General features: G+C 45.0%; 1 protein-coding gene across 3 annotated transcripts in view; it reads right to left on the bottom strand.

Annotated features, from left to right (window-relative positions):
- The window catches only part of PSD (pleckstrin and Sec7 domain containing), a gene marked incomplete at its 5' end in the record, with an annotated part of 87341 nt that extends 77530 nt beyond the window's left edge, over positions 1 to 9811 (bottom strand). For 2 of the 3 annotated variants that reach the window (XM_079975110.1, XM_079975111.1), the window contains 3 exons: positions 1229 to 1703; positions 8616 to 8718; positions 8843 to 9811. In XM_079975110.1, the coding sequence (XP_079831236.1) occupies positions 1229 to 1703; positions 8616 to 8718; positions 8843 to 9811 (1547 nt within the window). Of the gene's footprint in view, positions 1 to 1228; positions 1704 to 5980; positions 6399 to 8615; positions 8719 to 8842 lie in introns of those variants that run through there. The other variant, XM_079975112.1, reaches the window with a different exon arrangement.
- Positions 9812 to 13992: the final 4181 nt, after the last annotated feature.

The following is a 13992-nucleotide window of genomic DNA, read 5'->3' as shown; positions in this document are numbered from 1 at the left end:
CTTTGGGTATAGGGCGATATATAAACCCAATAAATAATATTAATAATAATAATTCCACCTTGCAAGCAGAAATGTTTGCACTGATGACACAACCTCCTCAGTACGACATTGCATTCCACCCTTTGTCTTGCATCTCAACATCATTTGTTCATTGAGTTTTCCCAAAGTAACCAGATAGCAACCTTGCCACCTGTTGCGTCCTAGCCTCTGTTTTATTGCCTACCTTTTCTCTGACCTGATTCGTGGCAATTGTTTTGAGTTAAAACACAACTGCAGCCTAGCCTGTCCAAATCTCACAGTGCTGTTGAGATTTGCCAGAACCTTTAATTTTCTGCCCCAGCCTCTGTCACTTTAAGTGGTTGGTTCCTGTTCACTGACATAGCCAGCATTCCTGAATCTGCCTGTCCGCCAGTCACTTCAAAGAGGGACAAGTTTAATTATTGTACTTTCCCCTTGCGGCCAGAACAATTGTTCATTATTATTATTATTATTGAGTTTTTATGAGCCGAATTTTGCCACTGTGATACTGAAAATGAAATAATTAATAAGCAATTGGTCTGGCTTCAAAGAGGACACAATTTTCTCTCTCCCTTTTACTTTTCGGTTAATGTTTCAGTTTAGACAAAGAACATTCCAATGAACTCCTCTCACATGGGAAATTAAGGGCTGATTCAGGAACATCACCCATATGAGTGAAAAGGAAGCTGTCAAAGTGCTAGAAACAGAAGCAACTTCAAAAGAAAGAAGAAAACAAAGGGATAGCTACGGGAAGAAGGGTGCATTTGCCCAAAAGAATGGATATATAATAGATTCTTGCCGATGGAAATGGACACTGTGAGATTTGCTTTATCGGGAATATGCTGTGTGGAACAGCTCTTCTAATTTGCTGCAGCTAATTGCAGACAACCAGTGCCTTTGCAGCACCAAAGTGTCGCAGTATTGAAGCAACACAATGGGAAGCTGCTTCGCTCCGCCTCCACTTTGTGCCCGAGAAGTTCATAATGACAATTGTCACCAGCTTCAATGGCTGAAAAGGTTCCCCAGATGAGCTTTGGCAAGACCCAACCCAGCCTTAACAGGAAAGAGGTAGCTTTGTATGAAGAGACTAAGTCAAGCAGGTAAAGCCTATGCTTCTCTTGCTATCTCGACCTCTGTAAGAACAAAACCAGACAATATTGCTCAATACAAGGGACAAGCTTGGTACTGACCAGTCCAGAGAGACCCTCACCTCTCTTGATGCTGTTGGATGGCTTCAAATACCTCGTCATCTTCAATGTCCTGTGTCTTGTTTCTCAGACACTTGTCATCATCTTCTCTTGTGTGCTGAGCAAAGGGGTCTCCTGGAACAGCACACCCTTTCCCCAAGATTCCCGTGAAACTTGGATTGCTCTCGCTGTCCTTCTGGCTCTCGATGGCTGAATCCGCTTCATCTTTCTCAGCCAATATATCATCAATGTTGGTCTCATGGTAGCACCTCAAAGGGACAGAATCCAAGTCAGTCTCCGAGTACTTTATGGTTCTGCGGATAATTCCCGTTTCACAGTTTCCAGGTTTTGCACTGCCTGGTGGAGCCATCTCAATTTCCACCTCCACGTGGCACAAGCTATGCTCGGGTCCCGTCCAATCTGGCTTTGGCTGAATCTGGTGGTTGGATTTCTTGAGCTGCTGAGGTGGAGGATCAGGTGTGTTGTGAGGACGCATCCCTGGAATAGAGAGATCCCGGGTTACAAATAAAAACTACCCACTAAGTCCTGGCAGATGCTGGATCTCTGAGCCTTACATGAGAACCATGGAACTGACAAAGAAATATGCCATATGTCAAAGAGGGGAAAGGGTAAAGGACCCCTGGACGGTTAAGTCCAGTCAAAGGTGACTATGGGGTTGTGGCGTTCATCTCGCTTTCACGCCAAGGGAGCCGGCATTTGTCCACAGACACCTTTCCAGGTCATGTGGCCAGCATGACTAAACTGCTACTGGCACAACGGAACACCGTGATGTAAGCCAGAGCGCATGGAAACGTCGTTTACCCTCCCGCCACAGTGGTACCTATTTATCTACTTGCACTGGTGTGCTTTTGAACTGCTAGGATGGCAGGGGCTGGGACAGAGCAACGGGAGCTCACCCCGTTGTGGGGATTCGAACTGCCGACCTTCTGATCGGCAAGCCCAAGAGGCTCAGTGGTTTAGACCACAGCACCACCCGCATCCATATGTCAACACATCTGGTTATACAGTACAGACTGTGTATCCCAATCAGACAAAGAGAAAAATGGTGAAGAAAAACAAAAACAGGTAGTGGAAGGGAGGAAGGAAGGAAGGAGCAGGTTCCCCCACATTCTAAAGTGTTTAGCATTTGTTTAAGGCTCCATTTATTGAGATTAACCCCAATTTGCTTGCACAAAGCTTACACAGAGGTCAGACAATATCTGGTCATTACTGGGCATTCAATTCAACTTGTTTATGGGGAGGTTATACACCAATGAACCGGTTAGAATCATAGAATTGTAGGGTTGGAAGGGACCACAAGGGTCATCTTCTGGTCCAACCCCCCGCTGCAGTGCAGGAATGTTTTGCCCAACATGGGCTCAAACCCATGATGCTGAGATTAAAAGTCTCCACCAACTGAGCTATCCCTTCATCCTAATTTGCCAAGTGTATGGTAAGGCTTATTTCTGAGTAGACATGCCTTAAGCCGGAGTGGGGAAGACTGTTTTGAATTGGGTAGGGTGAGCAACAATGGTTTGTTCCTTTCTCTCTCTTACTTTAAATAGTTTTTAAAAGTTACCACTCTTGACAAAGATGTCTTTTTTATATTTGCAAGAGCACAGTTGGTGGCTGCCATCATCATCTCCCAGAATATTCCTGAAGTGACACTGATTTTCTTTCTTTCTTACAGTTTAAACTTTTAAAGGAGAGGGATGGGGTTTACTTCAGGCAACCTGTTTATTCAGCATTCATTCTAATTTGCTTTGCACAGAGCTAACGCAGTGGTTAGACTATGTCTGGCCTATATTGAACATTCATCCTGGCTGGGTGTTTCCACACCTTCCTATTGGTCAATCGTCCATCTCACACTTTTGAGTGCATTTCCCTGTCACATTCCTAACTGCAAAAAGTTTGTCCTTTCTTTTTATAGTGTATTTCTTCTGTAAACTTGAAACCCTCCCACAAAATAGTGACAGCTTAGAGACAGATGGAGAAAGCAAGGGGTGGGGGAGAGGAGAGGAGACCACCACCACTTTCTGCAATGATAAGCACCCCTAAGCCAGGCATGGCCAAACTTGGCCCTCCAGAGGTTTTGGGACTACAATTCCCATCATCCCTGACCACTGGTCCTGCTAGCTAGGGATGTTGGAAGTTGTAGTCCCAAAACATCTGGAGGGCCAAGTTTGGCCATGCCTGCCTAAGCCATATGAACAATTTTGCCCCCCTCCAAAAAAGTCAATGAAATCTGCCTGCAACTTGCCCTTGTATGGGCACCTTTTCCAGCCCTACTTTAAAGGTATCCCTAATATATTTTAACAATCTGCATACGCGGTGTTATGTATCCCCCCCCTTCAAATAAGAATTTAATTTATCTCAAATAAGAATTTAATTCCACCTTTTAACTTCGTGATTATTTGTGTATCAGCTAAAACACACATTATTCAATCGTCATAGCTTCCTTGAAATTGAATAGTGCTTGGGGAGTAATCAGAGTTCTAACTCCAATTTCACAGACTGTTAAATCTTTTAAGGACTGTGGGGGTGATGAAAAAATCATAAGCAGAAGCTCTTTCTGAAATACTTCCCCACCATTTTTTATATTTATGTTTTGTAATGGACTAACTGATATAATTGAAAAGATTGATAGGAAGGAAAGCATTTATTGTTCCTTTTCTAATTAGTTTTTCATATCTGCAAATTCCCCTTCTTGCTTTTAATCATTTTAGTCCATTGAAACCAATTCTAGCATTCATCAAGGTCCATCCCAAATTTTTCAATGTCAGTGTTAATTGTCTTAACAGATACGCATTTCATCTTGCAGTTTCTTCATCTCTTTCTCATTACTGTTTGTTTGTTTGTTTGTATGCTTGTTTGTTTAAATCAGGGGTCGGCAAACTTTTTCAGCAGGGGGCCGGTCCACTGTCCCTCAGACCTTGTGGGGGGGCCAGACTATATTTTGAAAAAAAAAAATTGAACGAATTCCTATGCCCCACAAATAACCCAGAGATGCATTTAAGATAAAAAGGCACATTCTACTCATGTAAAAACACGCTGATTCCCGGACCATCCGCGGGCTGGATTGAGAAGGCGATTGGGCCACACCTGGCCCCCGGGCCTTAGTTTGCCTACCCATGGTTTAAATAGCTCAAGACTGGAAAAAACATCTTAGCTCACTGAAAGACCATATTCCCTCATACAAACCTGTCTGGGTCTCTGAGAAGGGGGGGTGGGGACTTCTCTCAGCCCTGTCACCCTCACAGCCATGCTTGGTAGAGATGCAGGAAAGGGCCTTCTCTGTGGGGGCTACTCCTAGACAACTTTGGAACTCCCTTCCTCAGACTAGTTCCCTCTGTGCTGTTCTTCTGCCTACAGCCAAAGACCTTTCAGCATTTGGGAGCTGACTGATTTTACTGAGGGGGCTGGTGCCAGGTTGTGTTTATGGTACAGTCATACCTCGGGTTGAATGCACTTTGGGTTGAGCGCGTTTGAGTTGCACTCCGAGGCAACCCAGAAGTAACAGAGCACGTTACTTCCGGGTTTCGCCACTTGCGCATGTGCAGACACTCAAAATAATGTCACGCGCATGCGCAGAAGCGGCGAAAAGCGGCGTGCACGTGCACAGACGTAACATCACTAGCTACATTTGCTTCTGGATGCGTATGGGACTCCGGAACGGATCCCGTTCGTATCCAGAGGTACCACTGTAATTATCTATATGTTTTTAATAGCTATCAGACACACACAGAGTTGTTTTTTAACGACCCCCATATTTAGTTGTTCTTATTTTATCTTTAAGACGCCTTAAGTCCCTGTCAGGGTAAAAGGCGGGGTATAACTAAAGAGATAACAACAACAATAATAATCTCTACTTGATTCTAGATTCAGGTAGGTAGCCGTGTTGGTCTGACGCAGTCGAAATAATAATAATAAAAAATTGTCCAGTAGCACCTTAGAGACCAGCTACGTTTGTTCTAGGTATAAGCTTTCGTGTGCATGCACACTCCTTCAGATACACTGAAGCAGAAGTCACCAGACCCTTATATATAGTGGGAGGGTGGGGTGGGGTTTTTCTCAGAAGGGTAGTAGGAGATGGGTGATTGGCTCAATGGGTATGGTAAACCTGCGGACAACAGTTAACAACTGCAATTAGTTGATATCCCACCCCACCCCGCCCTCCCACTATATAAAAGGGTCTGGTGACTTCTGTTTCAGTGTATCTGAAGAAGTGCGCATGCACACAAAAGCTTATACAGTGGTACCTCTGGTTAAGTACTTAATTTGTTCCGGAGGTCTGTTCTTAACCTGAAACTGTTCTTAACCTGAAGCACCACTTTAGCTAATGGGGCCTCCTGCTGCCGCAGCACCGCCAGAGCACGATTTCTGTTCTCATCCTGAAGCAAAGTTCTTAACCTGAAGCACTATTTCTGGGTTAGCGGAGTCTGTAACCTGAAGCGTATGTAACCTGAGGTACCACTGTACCAAGAACAAACTTAGTTGGTCTCTAAGGTGCCTACTGGACTATTTTTTCAAATTTTTTATAATCTCTACTTGAGACTTTATAAGTCAGTCTTAGGCTAGATGGGCCAATATTTATGGATGCAGCATTAGGCAGCTTCACACAATCAGCCTGCAGGAAGGGGGTTAAGAAGCACCAGGCGGAATCAAACAAAGAGCAGGGCAAGCTCTGTTGCTTACTGATAAAAATATCTTATCAGTAAGCACCCGCTCTCCTCTTTGTTTGAAGGTTCATGCAATCACTCTGCCATGTCACATACTTCCAAGGCGACTGAGGTTGTGCACGGATGAGGCCATTCCTTTCTTTTACACCGCTCCACTTGGTCGCTGTATGGTTTGCGCACTGTTCTTTGTACGGGTGCAGTCAAGAAAGATGTGCATCAGTCACAAGTGTTGCTCTGCTGGGAAGCTAATGGGTAGATTTTTGGGGATGGAAACGCTTCCGTTTGCTCCCTTTTGTGCCTGCAGCCTCTTATCCGTTTTTGTCTGCCCACAGTCACAGCATCTGCTTGCAAGGAAAGGTTCTTGCCCAGCTTTTCCCAACTTGGTGCCCTCCTGGTGCTTTTGAATTACCTCACCCATCAACCCCTGCCAGCACGGCCATGCTGACTGGAGCTTATGGGAACTGTGGCCCAAAACAAAGAGGGTACCAGGCCTCTCATGTAAAACTGTCAATCTCTTAGTTAATATTTCCCTTCCTCGCCGCACAGTGACCTGGTTTGCATATCACTGCTAAGTCAGAGTATGGCTTACTGTGACTTCACAAATGGCTCCCAGAGAGTAGCTCATGCCTGCTTCACTCCTCCCCTGACTTTTGAGGTTAGTGCAGGATGGCAGCTGAAAGGTAAAGGCACCCCTGACCATTAGGTCCAGTCGTGACTGACTCTGGGGTTGCGGCGCTCATCTCGCTTTATTGGCCGAGGGAGCCGGCGTACAGCTTCCGGGTCATGTGGCCAGCATGACTAAGCCGCTTCTGGCGAACCAGAGCAGCGCATGGAAACGCCATTTACCTTCCCGCCGGAGCAGTACCTATTTATTTACTTGCACTTTGATGTGCTTTCAAACTGTTAGGTGGGCAGGAGCTGGGACCGAGCAAGGAGCTCACCCCATCGCGGGGATTCGAACCGCCGACCTTCTGATCAGCAAGCCCTAGGCTCTGTGGTTTAACCCACAGTGCCACCCGCGTCCCTAGGATGGCAGCTAGGCTACAGTTAACTTAGCATTTTGCCCAAACTCAGGATCATTCTTATAACCATAGGAGGAACCCTGGCTATGGATTGTGGTTCAGGTGGAGAGATGCTTAGCCATGCTCTGGGTTCAGACGATGCACTAAACCAAACCTTGGCTTAGCTGCTGCACTTGTTAAAAAAGTCCAGGAAGGAGCAAAGTAGCTGCAGATTCCTCTTCGAGAGGCAGCACTAAGCCACGGTTTGTCTTAGCATGATGTGCAAACGCAACCACTGTCTATCCAGACACTGCAAGCAACGTATTCCAGGGGGAAAGAGCACCTCTCTCCATTTTTACAAAGCTTGTTGTTGTTGTTAAAATTTGTATACCACCCTATACCTGTAGAACTCAGGGTGGATCACAACCTAAAAAGCTGTAACAGAGTCTGAATGAGGAGCACCTCCAGCAGGAAGTATAGAGTTTATCAGTTGCTTCTGGGGCATATCCCAAGAAAAATAGCTGGAAAACCACTATGGAAAACCACTTCCAGATTTCCTAGCCCTTAGGCCCTTGCATGTAATATTCCCAGGGATGGACCTATGCAAAAGGAGGAGTTTCTCAGGATCTCTAGCAAATGGTAGGTCCACTTCCTCATGCTGCAATTCACATTTCAACACCTACAAAGGGTTGGACGAAGGTCCCCCTGTTCATCTCAGGTCTTTCCCACACATACCTGTGCCTTGTTCCACACCCATGCATTTGATTCTTCTCTCCTTACATATTTTCCTTGTTGAATTTCAGCTTATCACCACCCAACCTGTGGCCCAGCTAATGAGAGCCCATTTTGCATTTCAAGCCTGCTATCTAAGGGTGCACGTCTACCGTTCCAGCGTTGTCTGAATCTGGCAGCCACACTGGACATTGCTTTATAAAAGTCGGCAACCGCCAGCATCCAAATGCCCCCCTGCTGGGAATTTGAAGTGTATATATGGAATTAAAAAAAAAAAATTAATGAGAGATGGAAAAGTCGTGGAATGAAATTTTTATGACCCTAGGGGAAATGTTTTAAGAGATTAAGTTCAAATGTATTAGTTTTAATGAGAAATAAGATTAAACAAAGTAAAAATGGATGATTAATTGGTGAAAGAAGAGAATGTTTTGGAAATAATTTAAAGTTTATCAGCAGAAACATTGCAGAATTAAGGAATGTTAGAAGGTTGTTGGAATGAAGTAATGTGGTTTTAGCAGAAATGATATAAAGGACTGGGTTAAAATTGATTTTTTTTTTAATTGGTGAGAGACGAGAATTACAGTATATTAAGATAAATTATTAGGATAAAAACAAAGCTGGAAAGGATTTGCTGAGACATCTAATTGAACTAGAATACAAAGGGGGGAGGGGGGAGGAGGTCAAGGAAATAAGCAAAGCAAAGGAAGTTATGTAAAGGTTTGATCTTTTTTTTTTATCAATTGTTTGTATTTTTTCTGTTTTTTTAAATTTTTCTTTTTTTTGTCCTTTTATTTTTTGTATTTTTGTAATCTTTAAAATTTGAATAAATATATATATTTTTTTAAAAAAACAAATGCCCCCCCTGCTGTGACTGCATCCACCACAGTATGTGGAACCTGAGCCAGGAGACCGTTTTTGAGGGTCCAATGCTGAAGAGATGCCTGATTTCCATACATGCAAACGCTCTCCCCTACCAGTACTTGCATCGAGCCCATTACCTGTTCCAGGAGGGTCCAGGGAGCCATAGAAGAATTCCCACTTAGCCTTGGCGATGCGCTGGGCGTGGGCGGAGCTCTCTCGGGAATATGCCCATGGACTCCCCTGTAGAAAAGAGAGAGAGAGAGAATATGCTTATTTGTGAGGTTCCTTGCATGGGATGGAGGAAGATGGAGGAAGAAGGGGCAGAGGAGATGCCATTCCTGGCAAGGAAGGGACTCTGAAGTACCTGGTACTGGGACTCCCCGCTCTGTGGGCTTCTCCGGAGCGCTGAGATGTCGTTGGAAGGGCTGATCATGCCGTTCGTAAGGGAGCTGGAGAGGCAGTTGGCATTGAGAGAATGTGGGCTCCCATTGCCCAGGCTCAGGGAAGACTGTGCTCCCAAAAGGAACCTGTTTCCAGTCAGGAGAGGGTCCGAAGCAGATGTCTCCAGCTTCAGCTTATGACTAAGGTGCTCCTGGCCTTTACCACTGACGGCCAGTGGGGCTTGTTCCACAGCAGGGCCAGTACCGGCCAAGACGGACTCGTTCGTCTTCACTTTGATGCTCTCGCTTGCCTCTTGAGCGACAGGCTCCAGGGACGCTGTGGCGTTACGCTGTGGGGAATGCGGATTTTGGGCCATGGGACAACCGCTTCCCTGCTTCCTTGCCGGGCTTCCGAAATGGAGGGCTTCCCCGAACTCCAGACTCCTGCTCAAGCCACTCTCCTTCCTGGACTCCACCAGAGGGAGGCCATTTAAAGTTTTGACGCTGGCCTTCTCAATGAAGCGGAAGGTCACCACAGAGCTTTGACCGCCGGGGGCTGAGGCGACTAGAGGGATGCGGCTGCCTGGAGAGCCCAGTGAGGGTGGAGGCCTGCTCCTCAGCGGTGTGCAGGGAGCTGTCACTCTCCCGGAGTTGGGGCAGTTGCTGTTGCCAAGGTAACCCATCTCCGTGACCTTCCGGATGAGGGAGCCGGTGCTGTTATACATGCCCAGTTGGGAGCGCTTGGACTCCACGGTGAGCCCCTTGCGGAGGAGGTGGATCCTGCCGGCGTTGAGGTTGGGCGTGAGGCAGTGCTGGGGGTTCAAGGCAGCAGGTTCTGCATTCTTGGACGGCGACAGCCAAGGCCTCCTCTTCAGCTCTCGGGCAAAGCGCTGAGGGGACATGGCGTGGTCTCCCTCAGGGTGGAAGCACATGATTGCTCCTGCCTGGGACATCCTGGAGGAAAGAGCAGGCGAAACGGATTCGGAGCCGAACGGAGAAACGCGAGGAGCAGGAGCAGAACTTCCCAAGCAGCGCTGAGGTAAGAAATCCAGCGGGAGTAAGCCGTGCTACGTGGCCCTGAAAGCGATAGCAAAAAGTCAGAGGTGAGGATCTCAGCGCCACATTTGATTTAGAGACACGCTGAGATAGGGAAGGAGAGCTTGCAAACTGAACCTACATTGCAGGAGTCCACAAACAAGGCTAGAGAACAAGGAGCAGGGAACGAGGGATAGCTCAGTAGGTAGAGCACGAGACTCTTAATTTCAGGGCTGTGAGTTCAAGCCCCACATTGGCAAAATATTCCTGCATTGCAGGAGGTTGGGCTAGATGATCCTTGTGGTTCCTTCTAACTCCATGATTTTTAATTTAGAAGGATCCCCCCCAGCCTGAATGCCACATTCTCTTCTGCACAACTTTCCGAGCCCCACATGGCAGTGATGGGCAGGGCCAGAGGCAAAAGTGATCAGTATATATATATTTACTTGGTTTCATGGTTCATTTTTCACAAAATAACTTCCTATAAGGAAGCATTATTGTAAGTGAATTACTTTGAAATTGCACAAAGAATTGCATTATGCTGCCCAGTCATCCCGTTCTTGGAAAAATCTCTAAAACAAAATTATTCTATTTTACTTATTAAAATATTAATAGGGTGCTATTTCATTCACAAAAGCAGTTTACAACAAAAAATGTGTAGCACCACAGAAAAAAAGTTAACTATAGACATCGATTAACCAGTGCAAGGAGCTTCGTACCCAAGTGGGGATTTGAACCCTGGCCACTCAGGTCCCAGTATGACACTCAAACCACTACAACATACTGCAGGCATTCGAAAGTTTAAACAGAATGTGCCCGCTGAACCTCTAGTGACAAAATGCCCCACGATAATGGGCCAACGATACTATTTCTTGTTATCAAGTGAGCCTCGCCAACTCGGGTATAAGGGCTCAGGCGATTCCTGAGGTAAACCTTGACCTAAGTTGTTCAGTTATGCAGATAATGTTTGGAGAAGCCTTATTTGATTAATAGAATACCCGACTTCTAGTGGGCAGGGTTTTTATGCTGTGATCTAGAATCTATAACCGGCTCCTCCAGGTTGTCAGTTTTTTTCAAAAAAGAGGCTAACTGTCACATACCTCAAGGTGTTTCATTTCTCTCAGCCAGTATGTTACTATGCTACATTTCTCTATTAATGCTTTGTCACAAACACAAACACACACACACAAACACACACACACACACGTGAGCTGTTTGCTTCACTGAATGAAAAGACAAACTAAAGAAGGGGAAGGTGGAATATCTTACACTGGGTGAGTAATGAGATATTTCCTTGACAGGAGGGCTGATTTTTAGTCACCCCACCCCTCCGCAAGACAGAACAGCAAGAATGGGAACCATGTTTTTATCTGAACAGCTGACTGCAAGATAGCCTTCGTTAATTTTGCCACAGATAGTTAATTCTATTTTTTAAAAAAATAATAATAATTTTTTAATTAAATTTTCCATTTTAACAATCCAATCAAATCACATTAAATATTCCAAATTATACAAATACATATCGTATAGCCCAAATATTCTGCCAAATTATAATTTTTTATTGGGACTTCCCATGCTTCAAGTTTGGGGGGGCTCTGATCATCTCATATCTCTACTGCCTTGAGTTTCCGATAGTTAATTCTAAGGTTGTGAAACTCTAGGTGGGGGGGGGGATCCCATTAATCTCATACCCTTCAACATTTCTCCAAGGAAAATAGGGATGTCCTATTCAATAATAATAATAATAATAATAATAATAATAATAATAATAATAATTATACCCCGCCCATCTGACTGAGTTGCCCCAGCCACTCTGGGCAGCTTCCAACAGGATATATAAAAACACAGCAAAAACATGAAACATTTTTTTAAAACTTCCCTATACAGGGCTGCCTTCAGATGTCTTCTTATACATTGTATAGTTACTTCACTCCTTGGCTCGGGAGTCATGTAACTCCATACCCTCCGACATTTCTCTGATGAAAATAGGGACATCCTAAAGAAAAGCGGTGCATTCCAGGATGAAATCCAAAACTGGAAGGGCTTCTGTAAATCTGGGACTGTCTCTGGAAAATAGGGACACTTGGTGCTGTGATGTACTATCGATCTCAGGGAACGAAAGAGCACACATGTACCATTCATCAGGTATGAGGAATGGCGCCATGGTTATCTTGCTCCTCCAAGTACTCAGGTTGGGAAGCTGATTAATAATAATAATAATAATAATAATAATAATAATAATAATTTATTATTTATACCCCGCCCATCTGGCTGAGTTTCCCCAGCCACTCTGGGCGGCTCCCAATCAAATGTTAAAAACAGTACAGAATTAAATATTAAAAACTTCCCTAAACAGGGCTGCCTTCAGATGTCTTTTAAAGATAGGATAGCTGCTTATTTCCTTCACATCTGAAGGAAGGGTGTTCCACAGGGTGGGCGCCACTACTGAGAAGGCCCTCTGCCTGGTTCCCTGTAACCTCACTTCTCGCAATGAGGGAACTGCCAGAAGGCCCTCAGAGCTGGACCTCAGCGTCCGGGCAGAACAATGGGGGTGGAGACGCTCCTTCAGGTATACAGGACCAAGGCCATTTAGGGCTTTAAAGGTCAGCACCAACACTTTGAATTGTGCTCGGAAACGTACTGGGAGCCAATGCAGATCTCTCAGGACCGGTGTTATGTGGTCCCTTATGTGAAGAGGCTCTCTCCACATAGAAATGACATCCTGCATGAAGTGGCCAAGGAAAATATCTTGAGCTCACCCAACATACGTTGGTACTTGAGGCTTATAAATGAGAATAGGACCTCTGCCTGTCTCTAGTGAGTACATACTAATGGTTGTGTAAAGCTTCTGTCCATTTTAGTGGGATGTGCCTGTGCAGGAAACACTCCCAGTGTAGGGTGCGAGATCTGTCTGCGTCCCACTCCACCTCCCCAAATCTTCTCTCTCTGCCTCTGACAGTCCCAACTACCTGCAGCATTTTCTTCAAGATGGCCCCGGAGATTTTAGCCAGAAGCCACCAAAATAAGCTGCCCGAACGTAAAGAGGCTTTGTTAAAAGTGAGGGCAAGGACCAATTACTCTCATCATTCAGCACAGAAAGAGCAAGAGATTATGGGATAGCAGTAATGGGCTTTGGCAGCATCTGGCAAAAAAAAGGGGTGATTAAGAACCTGCTCAGCAGTAGATGGCCTCCCCAGCAAGTCACAACAGGGATTAATCAAGACCTCCCATTACTTATGGCACAGAAAGCTCATCAACAGGACAAGTAGAAATGTCGGGATCAGCATCTTCTCTGGTGGGGGAAGGGATGAGCAAAGGAGGATGCTCACGATAGCCACCTTGCCTGCCGAGAGTAGAATGTGCTTTATTTTTCTTTATTAAAGGCCAGTCTACAATATTGTTTTCCATTGGATTATTGGAAATCCCATTGAATTGTTCCGCCGGCATGAATCTGGGAAGTCGAGCGCTCTCAAGAAGTGAGATGTTGCTAGTGTCACAAATGCACACCACCACCACCACCAATAATAATAATAATAATAATATATTTATACCCCGCCCATCTGGCTGAGTTTCCCCAGCCACTCTGGGCGGCTCCCAATCAAGTGTTAAAAACAGTACAGCGTTAAATATTAAAAACTTCCATGAACTAAATCACTCTGGACCACAGTAAGGGGTCACAAATTCAGCTGATAAACAATTCTGAACAGGAATTGGCACCAGTACATTCAGAAAACTGATGGGAAAGGGCATCAAAGAGGAGGCGTGGTTGTACGCCATACTTCTTGTTCCCAGTTTCTCCATAAAGGAAGTCCAGTTTCTATGCCCCAACCCACTCTCACCGTGATTGCAAAAATCATAGGTTCCAATATATGATTATGGTGGTGAGATTTTTATATGCACAAAAATGGAAAGACATGTCATTACCAACAATGGAGGAATGGTTGTTAAAATTATTGGACTTAGCTGAGACGGCAGAATTGACATGTTCTATCAAAGAAAAGCTATTGCTAACATTTGCTAAAGAATGAAAGCCACTTATCGACTTTTTGCATGAAAAAGAAAATGAATAAACGACATTTGGGTTTGTGGATTGAAGATA

The sequence above is a fragment of the Podarcis cretensis genome (assembly GCF_951804945.1).
Source record: "Podarcis cretensis genome assembly, chromosome: 5".
Lineage (NCBI taxonomy): Eukaryota > Metazoa > Chordata > Lepidosauria > Squamata > Lacertidae > Podarcis > Podarcis cretensis.
The sequence above is the reverse complement of the archived record's forward strand: the minus strand, read 5'-3'. Positions and strand labels throughout refer to the sequence as shown.